The 14686-nt window shown below is 40.3% G+C and overlaps 2 protein-coding genes across 2 annotated transcripts; both read left to right on the top strand.

Annotated features, from left to right (window-relative positions):
- Positions 1 to 2026: 2026 nt before the first annotated feature.
- Positions 2027 to 6319, top strand: LOC148355113 (induced myeloid leukemia cell differentiation protein Mcl-1 homolog). The gene is made up of 3 exons (XM_088349802.1): positions 2027 to 3841; positions 5656 to 5906; positions 6016 to 6319. Exons 1-3 carry the CDS (start codon positions 3829 to 3831, stop codon positions 6040 to 6042), a joined length of 291 nt encoding a protein of 96 aa, XP_088205928.1. The 5' UTR covers positions 2027 to 3828; the 3' UTR covers positions 6043 to 6319.
- A 3-nt stretch (positions 6320 to 6322) lies between these two features.
- On the top strand, positions 6323 to 8700 carry LOC148355112 (induced myeloid leukemia cell differentiation protein Mcl-1-like). Its single transcript, XM_088349800.1, has 4 exons — positions 6323 to 6467; positions 6547 to 7039; positions 8039 to 8289; positions 8372 to 8700. Exons 2-4 carry the CDS (start codon positions 6757 to 6759, stop codon positions 8486 to 8488), a joined length of 651 nt encoding a protein of 216 aa, XP_088205926.1. The 5' UTR covers positions 6323 to 6467; positions 6547 to 6756; the 3' UTR covers positions 8489 to 8700.
- The last annotated feature ends 5986 nt before the right edge of the window (positions 8701 to 14686 follow it).

Below are 14686 nucleotides of genomic sequence, written 5' to 3'. Positions count from 1 at the left end.
TCCACGTCCACACCAGGTGACGACCTGATAAAGGAGCCACGCATCCGACCGTCTTTCCTATTGGGCCCCACAGTGAAAACAAGATAAGCAGAATCCTTTTCAAAATTCTGCACATTGGCGACACGAAATCAAAAGAGGAAAGAGGAGCGGAACGGGGTAAGAATAATAGATTGGACGTTAGGGTTTAAAATCTGGCATTTACCTACTAGAATAGTTTGGAACTATTCGTGATTATGATACGGTTTAAAATCTGGGATTTACGGATCTGTGTGGAAGCTGTGTGAATGTGAAAAAAAAAATAATAAAAATTGTTCTGCGTAAAAAGTTGTTAGAACACGCACGGGTGGATTGGAGAATGACAGACGTATGGTCTGAGATTAATGGTCATTATGCAAAGTTAGGAACGCAGCTAATTAGCGAGATCAAGAGTAAGAAAATTAAGAAGGAAAAGGAAAGTGAAATTTTGGCAGATCTCCGAGAAATGAAGGAGGATCAGAGTCAAGGCGGATGGCGACAATGTAAGAAACAGAAACTTACGAAAGAAGTGAAACAATTGAAAAAAAAGTTGGAGGTCAAAGCGACAGCCTTGGCAGTGATTAAAAGGGACGATGGTGATAAGAGTGGAAGAGGAAGAAAAAGGGAGTATTTGAAAAGACGGAATGTTTGGGAGGCATATATCCAAGGTTGCTGGATTCTCGACAGTATGCCACTCATGGCTCCGGTAATTACGCTGGGTGGAAGAATGGTTTTAGATGTAGAAGGGGAGGATTCACACATGACACCCGAGACCATAAAGTTAACCGAACTGGCTGTGAATAATGAGAAGGGAAAAAAAATGAGGGGGGAGCAGCAAGGAAGTGTAGAGTCGCCCGCTAGGTGGAAATGAGGGCGCAGGAAGTAAGTCGACACTAAAATTAAGGAGAAGAGGAATTATATTAAATTGTTATTAAAATGTTAATATGTGAAAAACAAAAATAATTTGCAGGTAAAAGAGTAAGTGATCAGAATAATTTCAAATAACCCAAAACTTTCACGTGAGAATTATTAATGAGATGGCTTTTTTGTTCCAATCACTGATTGAGATGTGCTTTCATTGTTAAAAAATAAATAAACACACAAGAGTGATAATGAAATGCGAGGCAATGAGGCAATTAATTACTGCTAAGTAGGTGTCATTCTACATTGAATCCATGAGAAAAGATAGTTGAATAGAATGAGGGGAAATTAAAATTAAAAAGTTTTTCACGTTCAGTTCAATTAGGCATTTTTAATTTTATTTTTTAGATTTTTGATGCTTAGGCAGTGTGATGGTTTAAAATTTGGATTTGAGCGTCTTAAATGTTGATATGTATAGTTTGGGTAAGTTAAGAAAACAATTTGTCTATGGAGAGAGCATTTTCAAAAGACAATGAGGAGCAGATTAATCGATCCTGAGAGGGATCATGGAAAATTTAAGAATATAATTGCTAAGATAATGTCTGCATGGTCATTTAACCTAAAGTAAACATCCCAGTCTGTAAACATGACAGATTTAACACGATTCTGATCTGAACTAAAAAGAAAAATGCTTTGAAAGTCAAATGGACTGTTGAAAAGAACTGAAAATGGACAATATACTGGTCGCTGTGAGGGGGACACAGCTGAGAAGAAAAAAACAAAAACAAAGACATTCACTCATCCATTGTCTGCGCCGCTTGTCAACAGCAGAGTCGTGGGGACACTGGAGCACATCCAGGCTGTCCTTGAACAGTGAAATGAAATGAAATGATCTGCATTTATATAGCGCTTTTCAAGTCAATGACTTCCCAAAGCGCTTTACATTGTGCTTCACATTTCCCAATAGCGGCCGTGATCTGTGCAGCCATGTAAGGCGCTAACCTGCTTATTGGGGGTATTGGGGGTTCAGTGTCTTACCCAAGGACACTTCGGCATGTAACACGGACAAGCCGGGATTCGAACTGGGATCCCTTAATCCTAAAACGATCGCTCTATCTCCTGAGCTACTGCCGCCCCAGTGAGCAGGGGACACTGATCTGATTGAAGCCAGTTTCAAGAAAAAAAAAAGAAAACCGACAACGACCAAGGTCAGTGTTGCACTTATAAGGCACATGGACACATTCAAGCAGCGGATTACGAGTAAAAATCACAATGGACTGAGCCAGATGTCCAAGGCCGTCAGTGAGACGGGAAAACAAACAACACAGGTCTGCTTTAAGTCTCATTAGGGTCTTGTTAATTGACGAAGTGTTTACAAATCCGAGGAAGATTGATAAATTTGGATTGTAAATTATTTTATTTTTAACACAGGAATACTGCTAAAATTGTATTTTTTGAATATGCTCTCAAGGAAACGTTGATATTTCTCTCCAGATGCAGGAGCATCAGGAGGATCTTTAAGGAAAATAGGTAACAGGAAAATACCTTTGATTTTATATCGGTTGACAAAAGCACCAAGCATTTACATGGGTTAAAATTGTGCAATGAAATCCTAGCAACAAGAAATTCAAAATGCTGATATGCTAAACAGGAGATGTGAATAAAAGTCTACATTCAGATTTTTAATGAAAGCATGCATGCAACAAGATTAGACACAATACTTTAGAGTAAACGTGATATTAGGATTTAAAAGGGAATTAAAAATAAATAAACAAGCAAAGATCCCAAAGATGCCTCTCGTCTCAATAAACTGGCTAGGAAAGCGAGCTCTGTTGTGGGCAAAGAGCTGGACAGCCTAACAACAGTAGCTGAGAGACGGGCACTGGAAAAGCTGCGGTCAATCATGGACAATCCATCGCATCCGCTACACAGCATTATCTCCAGACAGAAGAGCAGTTTCAGCGACAGACTGCTGTCACTGTCTTGTACTACGGACAGACTGAAGAGATCTTTTCTTCCTCATGCCATGAGGCTCTTTAACTCTACCCGGCAGAGTAAAAGCCCACAGTAAACCACACCACCTACATTGCATATTACCGAATCTTATTGCAGTATGTATTCTGTGTAGCACTATTTAGTTATTCTATATAACACGCTACAGTGGGCATTTGCACGTCACACTGGGTATTTGTATATTGTATTCTTTTTGCTTTATTATTGTATTGTTCTCAGCTCAGGGATGCTGCTGGAAATGTGAATTTCCCTTCGGGGATGAATAAAGTATCTATCTATCTAGAAGAAAATGTTTGCAAAAGTGATGCTTAAAGATTGGCCTAAAATGATAATGCATCGTTAAAAAGATAAATAAAGATAAAATGAATAAATTAAAAAACAGTGAATCATATGTTTTATTTGGTGAGGGGATTATTTAGAATGTGGATCAATTCAGTGATGGGAACCGGGCAAATCAGCCAAATTTGAGATTTAAAACCCAAAATAGATTAACAACTCTGAAGAGGGAATTGATTAGAAAATATTTATTTGATAACATTTTGTGATAACCTTGTTGTATAAAGATTTTTTTTTTTTTTAGATTGCCCACTGTCAGGATAGAATGCAGCGGGACGTGCAGCGGAGGGTCTCCGCGGTTGTGCAGTTGGCCACCAGGGTGGCGCTGTGGAGTTCTCGTCCGTCCTGCACGGCCCTCAATGCTCAACCCACATTAACATTTTTTATGTATTTTTCATGTATTTTCAAATTTCGACATTTCCATCATGACTCATTGTGATGTGTTTCGAATAGGTGGCATTAGCTCAGGAGGTAGAGCACTTGTCTTGGGACCAAGGGACCGCAAGTTCGAGTCCCGGCTACTCCGTGTTGTGTGTCGAGGTGTCCATGAGCAAGACACTGAATCCCTAATGCCCCAATCAGGTCGGCGCCTCCCATGGTGTCATGGCCGCTATTGGTGTGAGAGTGTGGCGTATGCCTTATTCGTTATGTCTATCGTGTGTGTACCGATCCTATCAGCTTTTTTTTCATGTGTTTGTGTTTGTCCTACTCGTCGGAAAAAAGGCAATGTAATTGCTCACAAAACCTTAATGGAGCGCTTGTATTAAGCAATCAAGGGCCCTCACGAATTGGCAATTTTGAAGGTCCCGGGACACTCGAAAGCCAACACCATGGTGGCGAAAGGTAATGAGAAGGCAGACGCCCTTGCGAAGGAACTGGCCGGGTACATTCCACAGGGGGAGATGATGTTAGCATCCTCCGCTGTGGTTTGGGATGGCAAACCTCTGGATCTCCCAGTGGCCCCCGAGGTGGCACTGGATGAGATCATGGAGGCACAAGGTAAGTCGTCGCCCGAACAAAAATCAGTATGGATCGCGTCAAAAGCAGTCAGGCGATCGAATGGTCTCTGGGTGGGCCTCAGGGGTCAGCCGGTCCTCCCGGAAGGACAAATCAGGACCTCAGTGTTGTCTGAGGCCCATACAGTGGCGCATGTGGGGCCTCAAACAATGCTTCCCAAACTCCGTCAATGGTGGCATCTAACGTTACAAGAGGTGGTCTGGCAGTTACTGGCGGCCTGTGACCTATGCCAAACTTTTAATGCCAGGCCGACATTGAAACCTAAACCAGGGGCATTCTCTCCTGTGGCCTGGCCTGGAGATGAAATTGTCATTGACTTTACGGATATGATTGACAGAGTAAATGGTAAGCGTTTCCTTCTGGTCATTGTGGATTCATATTCACGTTGGCCAGAGGCTTATCCGTGTGCCAAGGAAGACGCCACGTCTGTGATTAAAGCTCTAGTGAATCATTATACATGGCTTTCCTGCATTGATTAGATCAGACAATGGTACTCATTTCAACAACAAAGCAATGACCAAGGTTGAGGCCCTTTTGGGGCTGAAACATCGCTTTGGGTGTGTTTATCACCCCCAGAGCGAAGGCAAAGTGGAAAGATTCAATAGGACTTTGGCGAAAATCATAGCTCGAACCAAAATGACGTGGTTGCAAGCCCTGCCCTTGGCACTCCTAATTGTCCGCCAAACTGTCCATAAAATGATGGGCATATAATGTTTAAGATGTGCAGTCCTTAGAGACGTTTTTTGACTAAGGGCTTTACAAATAAATGTGACTTGAATTATATTAAGCAATACTGTACTTCTTTCTTTTGTGGTAAGGACTGAGTTCAACCCGGGTCAAAATTGACCTGCTAGTAATGGTTAGTAGTGCCATTTTCTAACACAACACGAGGTCTAAAAAAGTTGACATATATTAGTTCCAACATTACGGTAAACGTATGCTTCACCTGTCTTTTACGTCTGATCAGTTAACTTGCACTGTTTTGTTTATCAATTTAAAGTGCAAACATCAGTTTTTGCCAGTAATTTAAAATACCAGTTTTATCTTTGTTTTGACACATTGAACTTAATTTTGTAAAAAAAAGAGACTTTCAAAAAAAACAAAATAAAAGCACAGTAGCCTATAGTTGTCTTCCTACCCACAAATCGGTAATGGAATTTTGAAAAAGAACAACATCAACATGGATTGAACCTGTTAATAATGTTAGTGCAAAAGTAGCTAAAATGTTTCAATTGGCTCAATGTGCTCTGTGGACTCAATAAAAAGAAACTATACAATAAAGGAAAAATTAACCGAAGTCAGAACAAAAGACAAACAAAATTATATTCAGAGTTTTATGTGTGTATTAGCCAATCATTCCAATAAAAAAATGCAGTGCAGATTTTCTTATCTTTGTTTCCTTCTCTCTTAAAGGCTACATCAACTCGCTTTCGCTTGATGAGCGAGGATATGACTTGTCCTTCATCAGTGAGGTGGCCAGGAGTCAATTCGAGGACGGGACCACCAACTGGGGTCGCATTGCCACCTTGCTGGCCTTTGGTGCGTTGGTGTCTCGGACCTTGAAAGAGAAGGAACAGGCTCACCGCGTGGAGTTTGTAGCCCAGGAGATTTCCAACTACCTGCTAACACACCAGCGCTCCTGGCTTGTCCAACACAATGCTTGGGTATATGTTACACGAATTAAGTCCTATACTGTGTGTCATTTCTGAACCCTTTGACTCATATTTGTATTGTTTTTGCTCATCAATACGGATTCTTTGGACTTCTTTGAAGAAAGAGATAATCTTGAGTCCACCGTGAGGAACGTCCTCTTAACCTTTCTTGGCGTGAGCAGCATTTTGGCTTTGCTCCGTAAAGTCATGTGAAGAAAAAAAAGAAGCCTCAAGAGAATAAGGAGAGAAAGCGGTCTCTCCTCCGCAAGAGGTTGACATTCAAATGGTGCTGTTTAGTGGGGTGACGAACCCTACTCACTCAAAGTCTGACTTGTTCTTTGATTTTCCATTCATTCTTTTACTTTATACCATTGAATATTTATTATTTTTTACCAATCATGAACAATAAAAATGTGAAACATGAACAGTTTAATAACGCCCATATCGAAGATTCCAGCCAATCAGCGTTTTGGCTCTTTCATATGTAGGTTGATTGACAGGTTTTAACCCTGCCTGCGTCCATTGGAGGGGACTCAAGGACTCCAGCCAATCAGCATTTTCGCTTCTTGATTTGTAGGTACATTAATAGGCGCATGTTAATGTGCATGGATAGGACTCCAGCCAATAAGCGTCTTTGCTCTTTCATGTGTAGGTTGATTGGCGTATTTACTCTGCCATGCCCATTGGGGAGCCTCAAGGATTCCAGCCAATCAGCGTCTTGGCTTTTTCAATTTACTGCACATTATTATGCGTACGTATATGGGATAGGACTCCAGCCAATCAGCGTCCTTGCTCTTTCATGTGTAGGTTGAATGACAGGAAACGGTTTTTGCGTTTTCATTATTTAAACTGAAGTGTTGAAATGCGCAGCATAAAAGTTGGTTTGATATCTGGACGGGTAAGAATGCATTTGCAAGCACCGGAGATGAGCGTGAAAGAAGCCTCGACATCGCCGCCTGCAGACCGGGCAGAGGTCCACAGCCTCGCTGGCCCCGACGTCCTGGAGGCCGAGACAAGGCAACTCATCGGCTGCTTTTTCAGTGAATACGCCGGTCTCCCTAACACTACAAGGAACCATAAGGCCCTGTCGACCATGAAGAGGGTCGCAACCAAATTGGTGGAACGGTACACGTTACGATTTAATGGTAAGCAAATGCATTAATTTTTAGTTTTTTTTTTTTTTCCTGCTAAAGCTACTTTTAAATCTGTTTGTCAAATACTTCAACTGAAGGGTGTCATGCTACCGTTAACATGCACATTGCTTTTTCGACTGTTACCATTTGCATTATAAAAATGTCAAACTTTATACTCTTATGTTGTGTTAGGGTCTCCAGTGACTTGTTTTAAGGTTGCAAGATGTAATTACAAGTAATATTAGTCATTCATGTTTATAGATGCATATAATGTTTGTTAAGATGTGCAGTCCTTAGGGACGTTTTTTTGACTAAGGGCTTTACAAATAAATGTGACTTGAATTATATTAGAAATACTGTACTTCTTTCTTTTGTGGTTAAGACTGAGTTCAACCCGGGTCAAAATTGACCTGCTAGTAATGGTTAGGAAATGTGCCATTTCCTAACACAACACGAGGGCTAAAACAGTTGACATATATTAGTTCCAACATTACGGTAAACGTATGCTTCACCTGTAAGTTATTCCCTGCTCACTTGTCAGTTATGTGTTGCTCTTTTACGTCTGATCAGTTAACTTGCACAGTTTTGTTCATCAATTTAAAGTGCAAACATCAGTTATTGCCAGTAATTTAAAATACCAGTTTTATCTTGGTTTTGACACATTGAACTTAATTTTGTAAAAAAAAATGACTTTCACGAAAAACAAAATAAAAGCACAGTAGCCTATAATTGTCTTCCTACCCACAAATCGGTAATGGAATTTTGAAAAAGAACAACATCAACATGGATTGAACCTGTTAATAATGTTAGTGCAAAAGTAGCTAAAATGTTTCAATTGGCTCAATGTGCTCTGTGGACTCAATAAAAATAAACTATACAATAAAGGACATTTTAACCTAAATCAGAACAAAAGAAAAGCACAATTATATTTTTTATGTGCGTATTAGCCAAGCATTCCAATAAAAAAATGCAGTGCAGATTTTCTTATCTTTGTTTCCTTCTCTCTTAAAGGCTACATCAACTCTCTTTCGCTTGATGAGCGAGGATATGACTTGTCCTTCATCAGTGAGGTGGCCAGGAGTCAATTCGAGGACGGGACCACCAACTGGGGTCGCATTGCCACCTTGCTGGCCTTTGGTGCGTTGGTGTCTCGGACCCTGAAAGAGAAGGAACAGGCTCACCGCGTGGAGTTTGTAGCCCAGGAGATTTCCAACTACCTGCTAACACACCAGCGCTCCTGGCTTGTCCAACACAATGCTTGGGTATATGTTACACGAATTAAGTCCTATACTGTGTGTCATTTCTGAACCCTTTGACTCATATTTGTATTGTTTTGCTCATCAGAACGGATTCTTGGACTTCTTTGAAGAAAGAGATAATCTTGAGTCCACCGTGAGGAACGTCCTCTTAACCTTTCTTGGCGTGAGCAGCATTTTGGCTTTGCTCCGTAAAGTCATGTGAAGAAAAAGAAGAAGCCTCAAGAGAATAAGGAGAGAAAGCGGTCTCTCCTCCGCAAGAGGTTGACATTCAAATGGTGCTGTTTAGTGGGGTGACAAACCCTACTCACTCAAAGACTGACTTGTTCTTTAATTTTCCTTTTATTCTTTTACTTTATATCATTGAATATTTATTATCTTTTACCAATCATGAACAATAAAAATGTGAAACATGAACAGTGTATTCATTGATGTCCCACATGTCTTCTTGATGCATCACAAGGCTTTTTGGGTTTGGTTTTTCAAATCACATTCCCAATTGTGACACACTACAGAAGATGATGACTAAATGTTGGGTAAACCCAAGAGTGCCGGAATTAAAAAAGAAATAAATGGCCTACCATTGTGGAAAAGCAGAATTTACATGTAATTTGTTCATGTGTAGATACAATAAATTGTGCTCATAATATTTTATATACTATTGGAATTAACTAGGGCAGCACAGCGGCGCAGTGGTTAGCGCGTGTGCGGCACAGTTCTGAGGTTATGAGATCGAAACCTCTGTGTGGACTTTGCATGTTCTCCCCGTGCTTGCGTGGGTTTCCTCCGGGCCCTCTGGTTTTCCTCCCACATTCCGAAAACATGCACGTCAGGTTAATTGGCCCTAGGTGTGAATGAGCGAGCAAATTGTCCCTGTGTGCCTTGCGACTGGCTGGCAACCAGTTCAGGGTGTCCCCTGCCCACTGCCCGGAGATGGCTGGGATGGGCTCCAGCACCCCGCGACCCTAATGAGGATAAGCAGTGCAGATAATGAATGAATGAATGGAATTCACTATGAGTATTTAGAACAATGAATTTTACATTCACGAGCTGTAGTTGAGAATAATAATGCAGAACATGCAGCTTTTTAATTTATTAAATATGTCTAAAGAAAAAAACTGCCAATAATTTTAGACTATTTTAAGCTTTATTGATAAAGGGTGGGCAGCACGGCGTCGCAGTGGTTAGCGCGTGTGCGGCACAGTTCTAAAGTCTTGGGAACCTCCTGTGTGGGTTCAAATCCAGCTACCGGAATTCCTGTGCGGAGTTTGTATGTTCTCCCTGTGTTTGCGTGGGTTTCCTCCGGGCACTCCGGTTTCCTCCCACATTCCAAAGACATGCATTTCAGGTGAATTGGCCGGTCCAAATTGTCCCTAGGTGTGAATGAGCGAGTGAGTTGTCTGACCCCGTGTGCCCTGCGATTGGCTGGCAACCAGTTCAGGGTGTCCCCTTCCCACTGCCCGATGATTGCTGGGATGAGCTCCAGCACCCCCGCGACCCTAAGAGGATAAGTGGTGCAGGGAATGAGATGAGATGATAAAGGATGGTTTGCTGTTGACTGTTTCATCCACCGGATGCAGGTTTAGTTTTGTCCGCTTAGGGGCAGTACGCGCTCCCAAGATAGAGGTCCAAAAATGCAAAAAATGGGCCCCTGGTTACCTTATAGCCAGCCTTGAACATGGATAACTTTCGATTCGAATTGAAAAAATATAAACATGTGACTTTACATTTGTCCTTTGTTTTTTTCGCAAACACCCAAAAAAGCAAGACGTGTTACTCTGAAAGAAAAACTACCCAATAACCTGGCCGCGCCCATCAGAGAATCCAGCCAATCACCGTTTTTGCTGTTTTATCTGCTGTACATTGGTTGTCAAGTAGCAAACCTGGGCCCGCCCATCAAGCCTCAACGAAATCCAGCCAATCAGCGTCGTGGCTCTTTCATGTTTCGTTGATTGACATGTAACGGTTCCTGCGTGTATATTATTTAAATTGTTAAATTTTCGAAAGCAGCCCAAAATCAAATTTTGACTCAATATATGCACGCAGTTAGATTGCAACAGCAAGAAACAGAAAGCACACGTCAACATGGTATGTAATTTACTTTTATTGTGCAAAAATGCATTTTGAATCGAGTGTTAAAGTGGTACATCTTTTCAGTTGATATACTTGAATACTGTATATTATTGTAATTAATGTTTTGTATACTGCACAACGCTGCAAAATTATATTGTGTCAATTTGGATCAGGATAACGTCATACTGCATTTCAATTTCAATATTCTCAACGAAGCCTTACAGTGAATCGGCCTGCTGTAGTCCTCACAAATGTTTTTATCTGTTTACCAACAATTCAGTTGGAGTTTGCTTTAAAATATGAACTCTCTACTGTATGATTACTCGCTTTGCTCGAAAAATCATCACTGGTGCTAAACTTGACTTAAGTCCCAGTTGGCGTTTTGTTAATAAAACATATATTATTCTTATTGTAAATGTTATTATTATTATTACAATATTCATATCTATTAGCTAAACTCAATGTAAGGGTTAGGGTTAGGTTAGGGACGGTGGGCGATTTGTTAATAAAAAATATATCACTTTTATTGTGATTATAGTATCTCATTTTTAGATGTATTATCATTATGATGTAAAAACAATTGAATTGATTATAAAAGTCCACTTTTAGGGTTAGGGACGGTGTGCGATTTGTTAATAAAAAATATATTACTTTTATTGTGATTATAGTACAGTAGCTGATTCTCAGATGTATTCTCATTATGATGTGAAAACAATTGATTTGATTATGAAAGTCTACTTTTAGAAGGATAAAATATTCAAAATAACACAAATAAACGGGAGATCGTGGAAGCCAAGTTCATTTTTCGGTCATCAGTTTAAGCAACCGCTCACGCTTGCCAATGTCTATGTTAATTGATTTTCTCCGTTTCTAATAAAGTATAAAAACCCTAAGTAATGCATTTTTATTTCTTATATATTTAGTAGTTACAACAAACTTTAACACATTTTGCGCTTTTGTGAGTTGTTCATTTTGCGATGTGAATGTTTCTTTAAACGTGATTGTTAAGGAAAAAAATAACGAGAAATTACAATACAAATAGCATTTAAAAATTCTCACAATAAATCCCATTTTCTAAAAATATATATACACACTTTTAAGACTTATAACATTGGTAAAATGGCGGCGCCCTCTGTTGGCTGCGGCTGCATCGGCTCGCTACAACGGGTCAGGTGTATCGACATTTCGTTCTTACAAAGAATGACAATACAAAGGAAATTATTATTATTATTATTTTGATAAATGTACAAAAAGGGTAAATGGTCTGCATTTATATAGTGCTTTCAAGTCACCGAGGACCCCCCCAAAAGCGCTTTGCTATGAACCACACAAGGTTTGAATACATTTTTACACTACTTTTGTTAAAAAAATAAAACTACGTCCACATTTTACATACAAACTTTATATTTTTTTATAATTGTAAAAAAGATTCACTTTGCTAAAACAACAGTTTTTGTATGCCGCTTTAAAAATAAATGTAAAAATACTAAAGCTTTAGCATACTTTCAAACTTGGCCAAAATGTCAGATATTTATTAGTACAAGAAGTACTTTAACAATCTTTTAGCTAAGATTTACAGCAACGGCAATACAGGGTTCCTGCAAATCCCTGAAAAGTCTTAAAAGGTGTAAAATTCATCATTATTCAACAAGGCCTTCATTGGCATTCAAATGTTTTAAATCCAATTTTAAAAAGTCTCAAAAATGTGAAAGAACGAAAACGATTTATTTTTGTTTTAATGAAAAAGATTTGGTAACATTTCTCAGTTTACCGATTTACTTTTGTGGCAACATCGCGTGACCACAATGACGGAACCATCAAAACGGTGATGTGGTTCCAGTCGGGCCTTTCAGAGCAGATGCATATCTGAGATCAACCACAATGTACATAGAAACTTTGGACAGAAATGTTTACTTTGGAGCATGGGAAAGTGCTCATTTAATGGCTGTCCGACGAAAGTTTTTTTGCTATGGCTAAAAGCTGTGCCAGCTAATGTGTACGAGCCACGATGTCTTGTGGGCAGGAAATATTTGCCCTTTTAGTTTATTTTTTATTTTTTAATTTCTTTTGTCGACTTGGTCTTCAATTTGATTTCTAAGGGCATTGAAAGGGTCTTAAAACAAATCAAACTTGCTTGAAGCTGTAGAAACCCTGAAAAAAATATTTTAGTTTGTTGAATCGTCCTCCATTGTCTGCACTGCTTATCCTAAATAGGGTCGCGGGGGTGCTGGAGTCCACCCCTTGCCATCTTTGGGCAGGAAACACCCTGAATTGGTAGTTCGTTGAATTAATACATCTAAAATTACATCTGGTGTTTGTTTAATTTTCAGTAAGGCATGTTCCATGCCCTATTTATGTGTAATATGTGTTTTTTTTCACAGGATATGAAAAAGTTAGGAAAAAAAAAAAACAACATTTTGAAGATGAGCGTGACTGGAGCCCACGTGAGCGGCGATTGGCCATGTTGCTCAGCCTTAACGACACACAACTGGAGAAGCATCGCCAAAAACTCTTGTCTATGTTTGCACCAATGCATATGCTGACTATTTTTTTGCACTATGATGACTTTGCACCAAATGCAATATTGCACAACCTTTACGATACCAACGGTATCACGACAACACTGTATGTAACATCCCACATGCCGACATTTCTTGTGTAAATACCATGTAAATTATAACTATAGCCTTACCCCCCTTGTTTTATAACCTTATCTTCTCTGTTCCTTTATCTTCTTGTCTCATACCTCACTGTGAATGTGTAAAACTGGAGTGTCATGCCCAATTTCGTTGTCACAATATGTTAACCCATTTTGTAACAATGACAATAAAGGTATATTCTATCTCTATTCTATTCTAAAAGAGCCGCGGAGCTCGAGGGGCGATTGAAGGCTTCCTTGGAGGCCCGATCCGCTTCTGACTCTCCAACTGCGACCGCACCGAGTTCCTCGTCGATGCTTGTGTGCCTAAAAACCGCAACTTCCTGGTGAGTTCCGCAAGCTTTTTTTTAGAATAGAATAGAATAGAATAGAATATACCTTTATTGTCATTGTTACAAATGGGCTAACATATTGTGACAACGAAATTGGGCATGACACTCCAGTTTTACACATAGTGAGGGTATGAGCAAGAAGATAAAGGAACAGAGAAGATAATGTTATAAAACAAGGGGAATAAGGCTATAGTTATAATTTACATGGTATTTACACAACAATGTCAGCATGTGGGATGTTACATACAGGGTTGTCGTGATAACGTTGTATCGTAACGGTTGTGCAATATTGCATTTGGTGCAAAGTCATCATGGTGCAAAAATAGTCCGCATATACATTGGTGCAAGCATAGACATCATAGTGCAAAAAAAGGAAATGGTCAGACATTGTGCAATTTGAGCATTAAACGTAGTGCAGTCGACATGTGCAAGAACAAGACTTGAGTAACATTATATTCGTATGAGGTAGTGTTGGCACGAGTTTTCAGTTTTTGTGCGGTGTCTGTTGAGCAGTGAACAAACATAGTGCAGACAGCATGTACGTGAGTACCATTTTACATACGTGTGAGGTATTTTTTTTTATTTTTTTATTTTTTTTTTGCAACAGTTTTCAGTTGTTTGTGCGGTGTCTGTTTAGGGTGGTAATGGCTGTGGGGAAGAAACTGTCTCTGAGTCTGTTCGTTTTTGCTTTGTGTGACCTGTAGCGCTTGCCGGAAGGCAGCAGGTCGAAGAGATGGTGGCCGGGGTGAGAAAAGTCCTTGACGATGTTTTCTGCTCTGCTGAGGTAGCGAGAGCAGGCAATGTCCTCCAGACTGGGCAGAGAGCAGCCGACGATTCTCTGGGCTGTTTTTATGATCCTCTGGAGCTTTTTCCTGTCTGCTGCTGTGCACCCCGCATACCACACCGTGATGCAGTATGTTAGGATGCTCTCCACTGTGGCTTTGTAGAAAGACACCTGCAGCTGCTGTTTTAGGTTATTTTTCCTGAGCAATCTCAGGAAGTGCAGTCGCTGCTGGGCCTTCCCTACCACCGCTCTGGTGTTTGCAGACCAGGAGAGGTCGTCGGAGATGTGCACGCCCAGAAATTTGAACGAGTGGACTCTCTCTACGCAGTCTCCTTTTATGATGAGTGGTGCTGGATTCCTGCCATTCCTTCTGAAATCCAGAATCAGTTCTTTTGTTTTTGTTGTGTTCAATATGAGGTGGTTTTCCGAGCACCACGTTGAAAGTGACTCAACCTCATCCCTGTATGCCGCCTCGTCCCCTTCAGAGATGAGGCCGATCAAGGTGGTATCGTCAGCAAACTTAATAATAGTGTTTGTGGGGTGGGTCGGTGAGCA

Source organism: Urocampus carinirostris, chromosome 12 (assembly GCF_059441175.1).
Source record: "Urocampus carinirostris isolate Australia breed hairy pipefish chromosome 12, RoL_Ucar_1.0, whole genome shotgun sequence".
NCBI classification, from domain to species: Eukaryota; Metazoa; Chordata; class Actinopteri; order Syngnathiformes; family Syngnathidae; genus Urocampus; species Urocampus carinirostris.
This window is presented reverse-complemented; position numbering and strand designations above follow the sequence as displayed.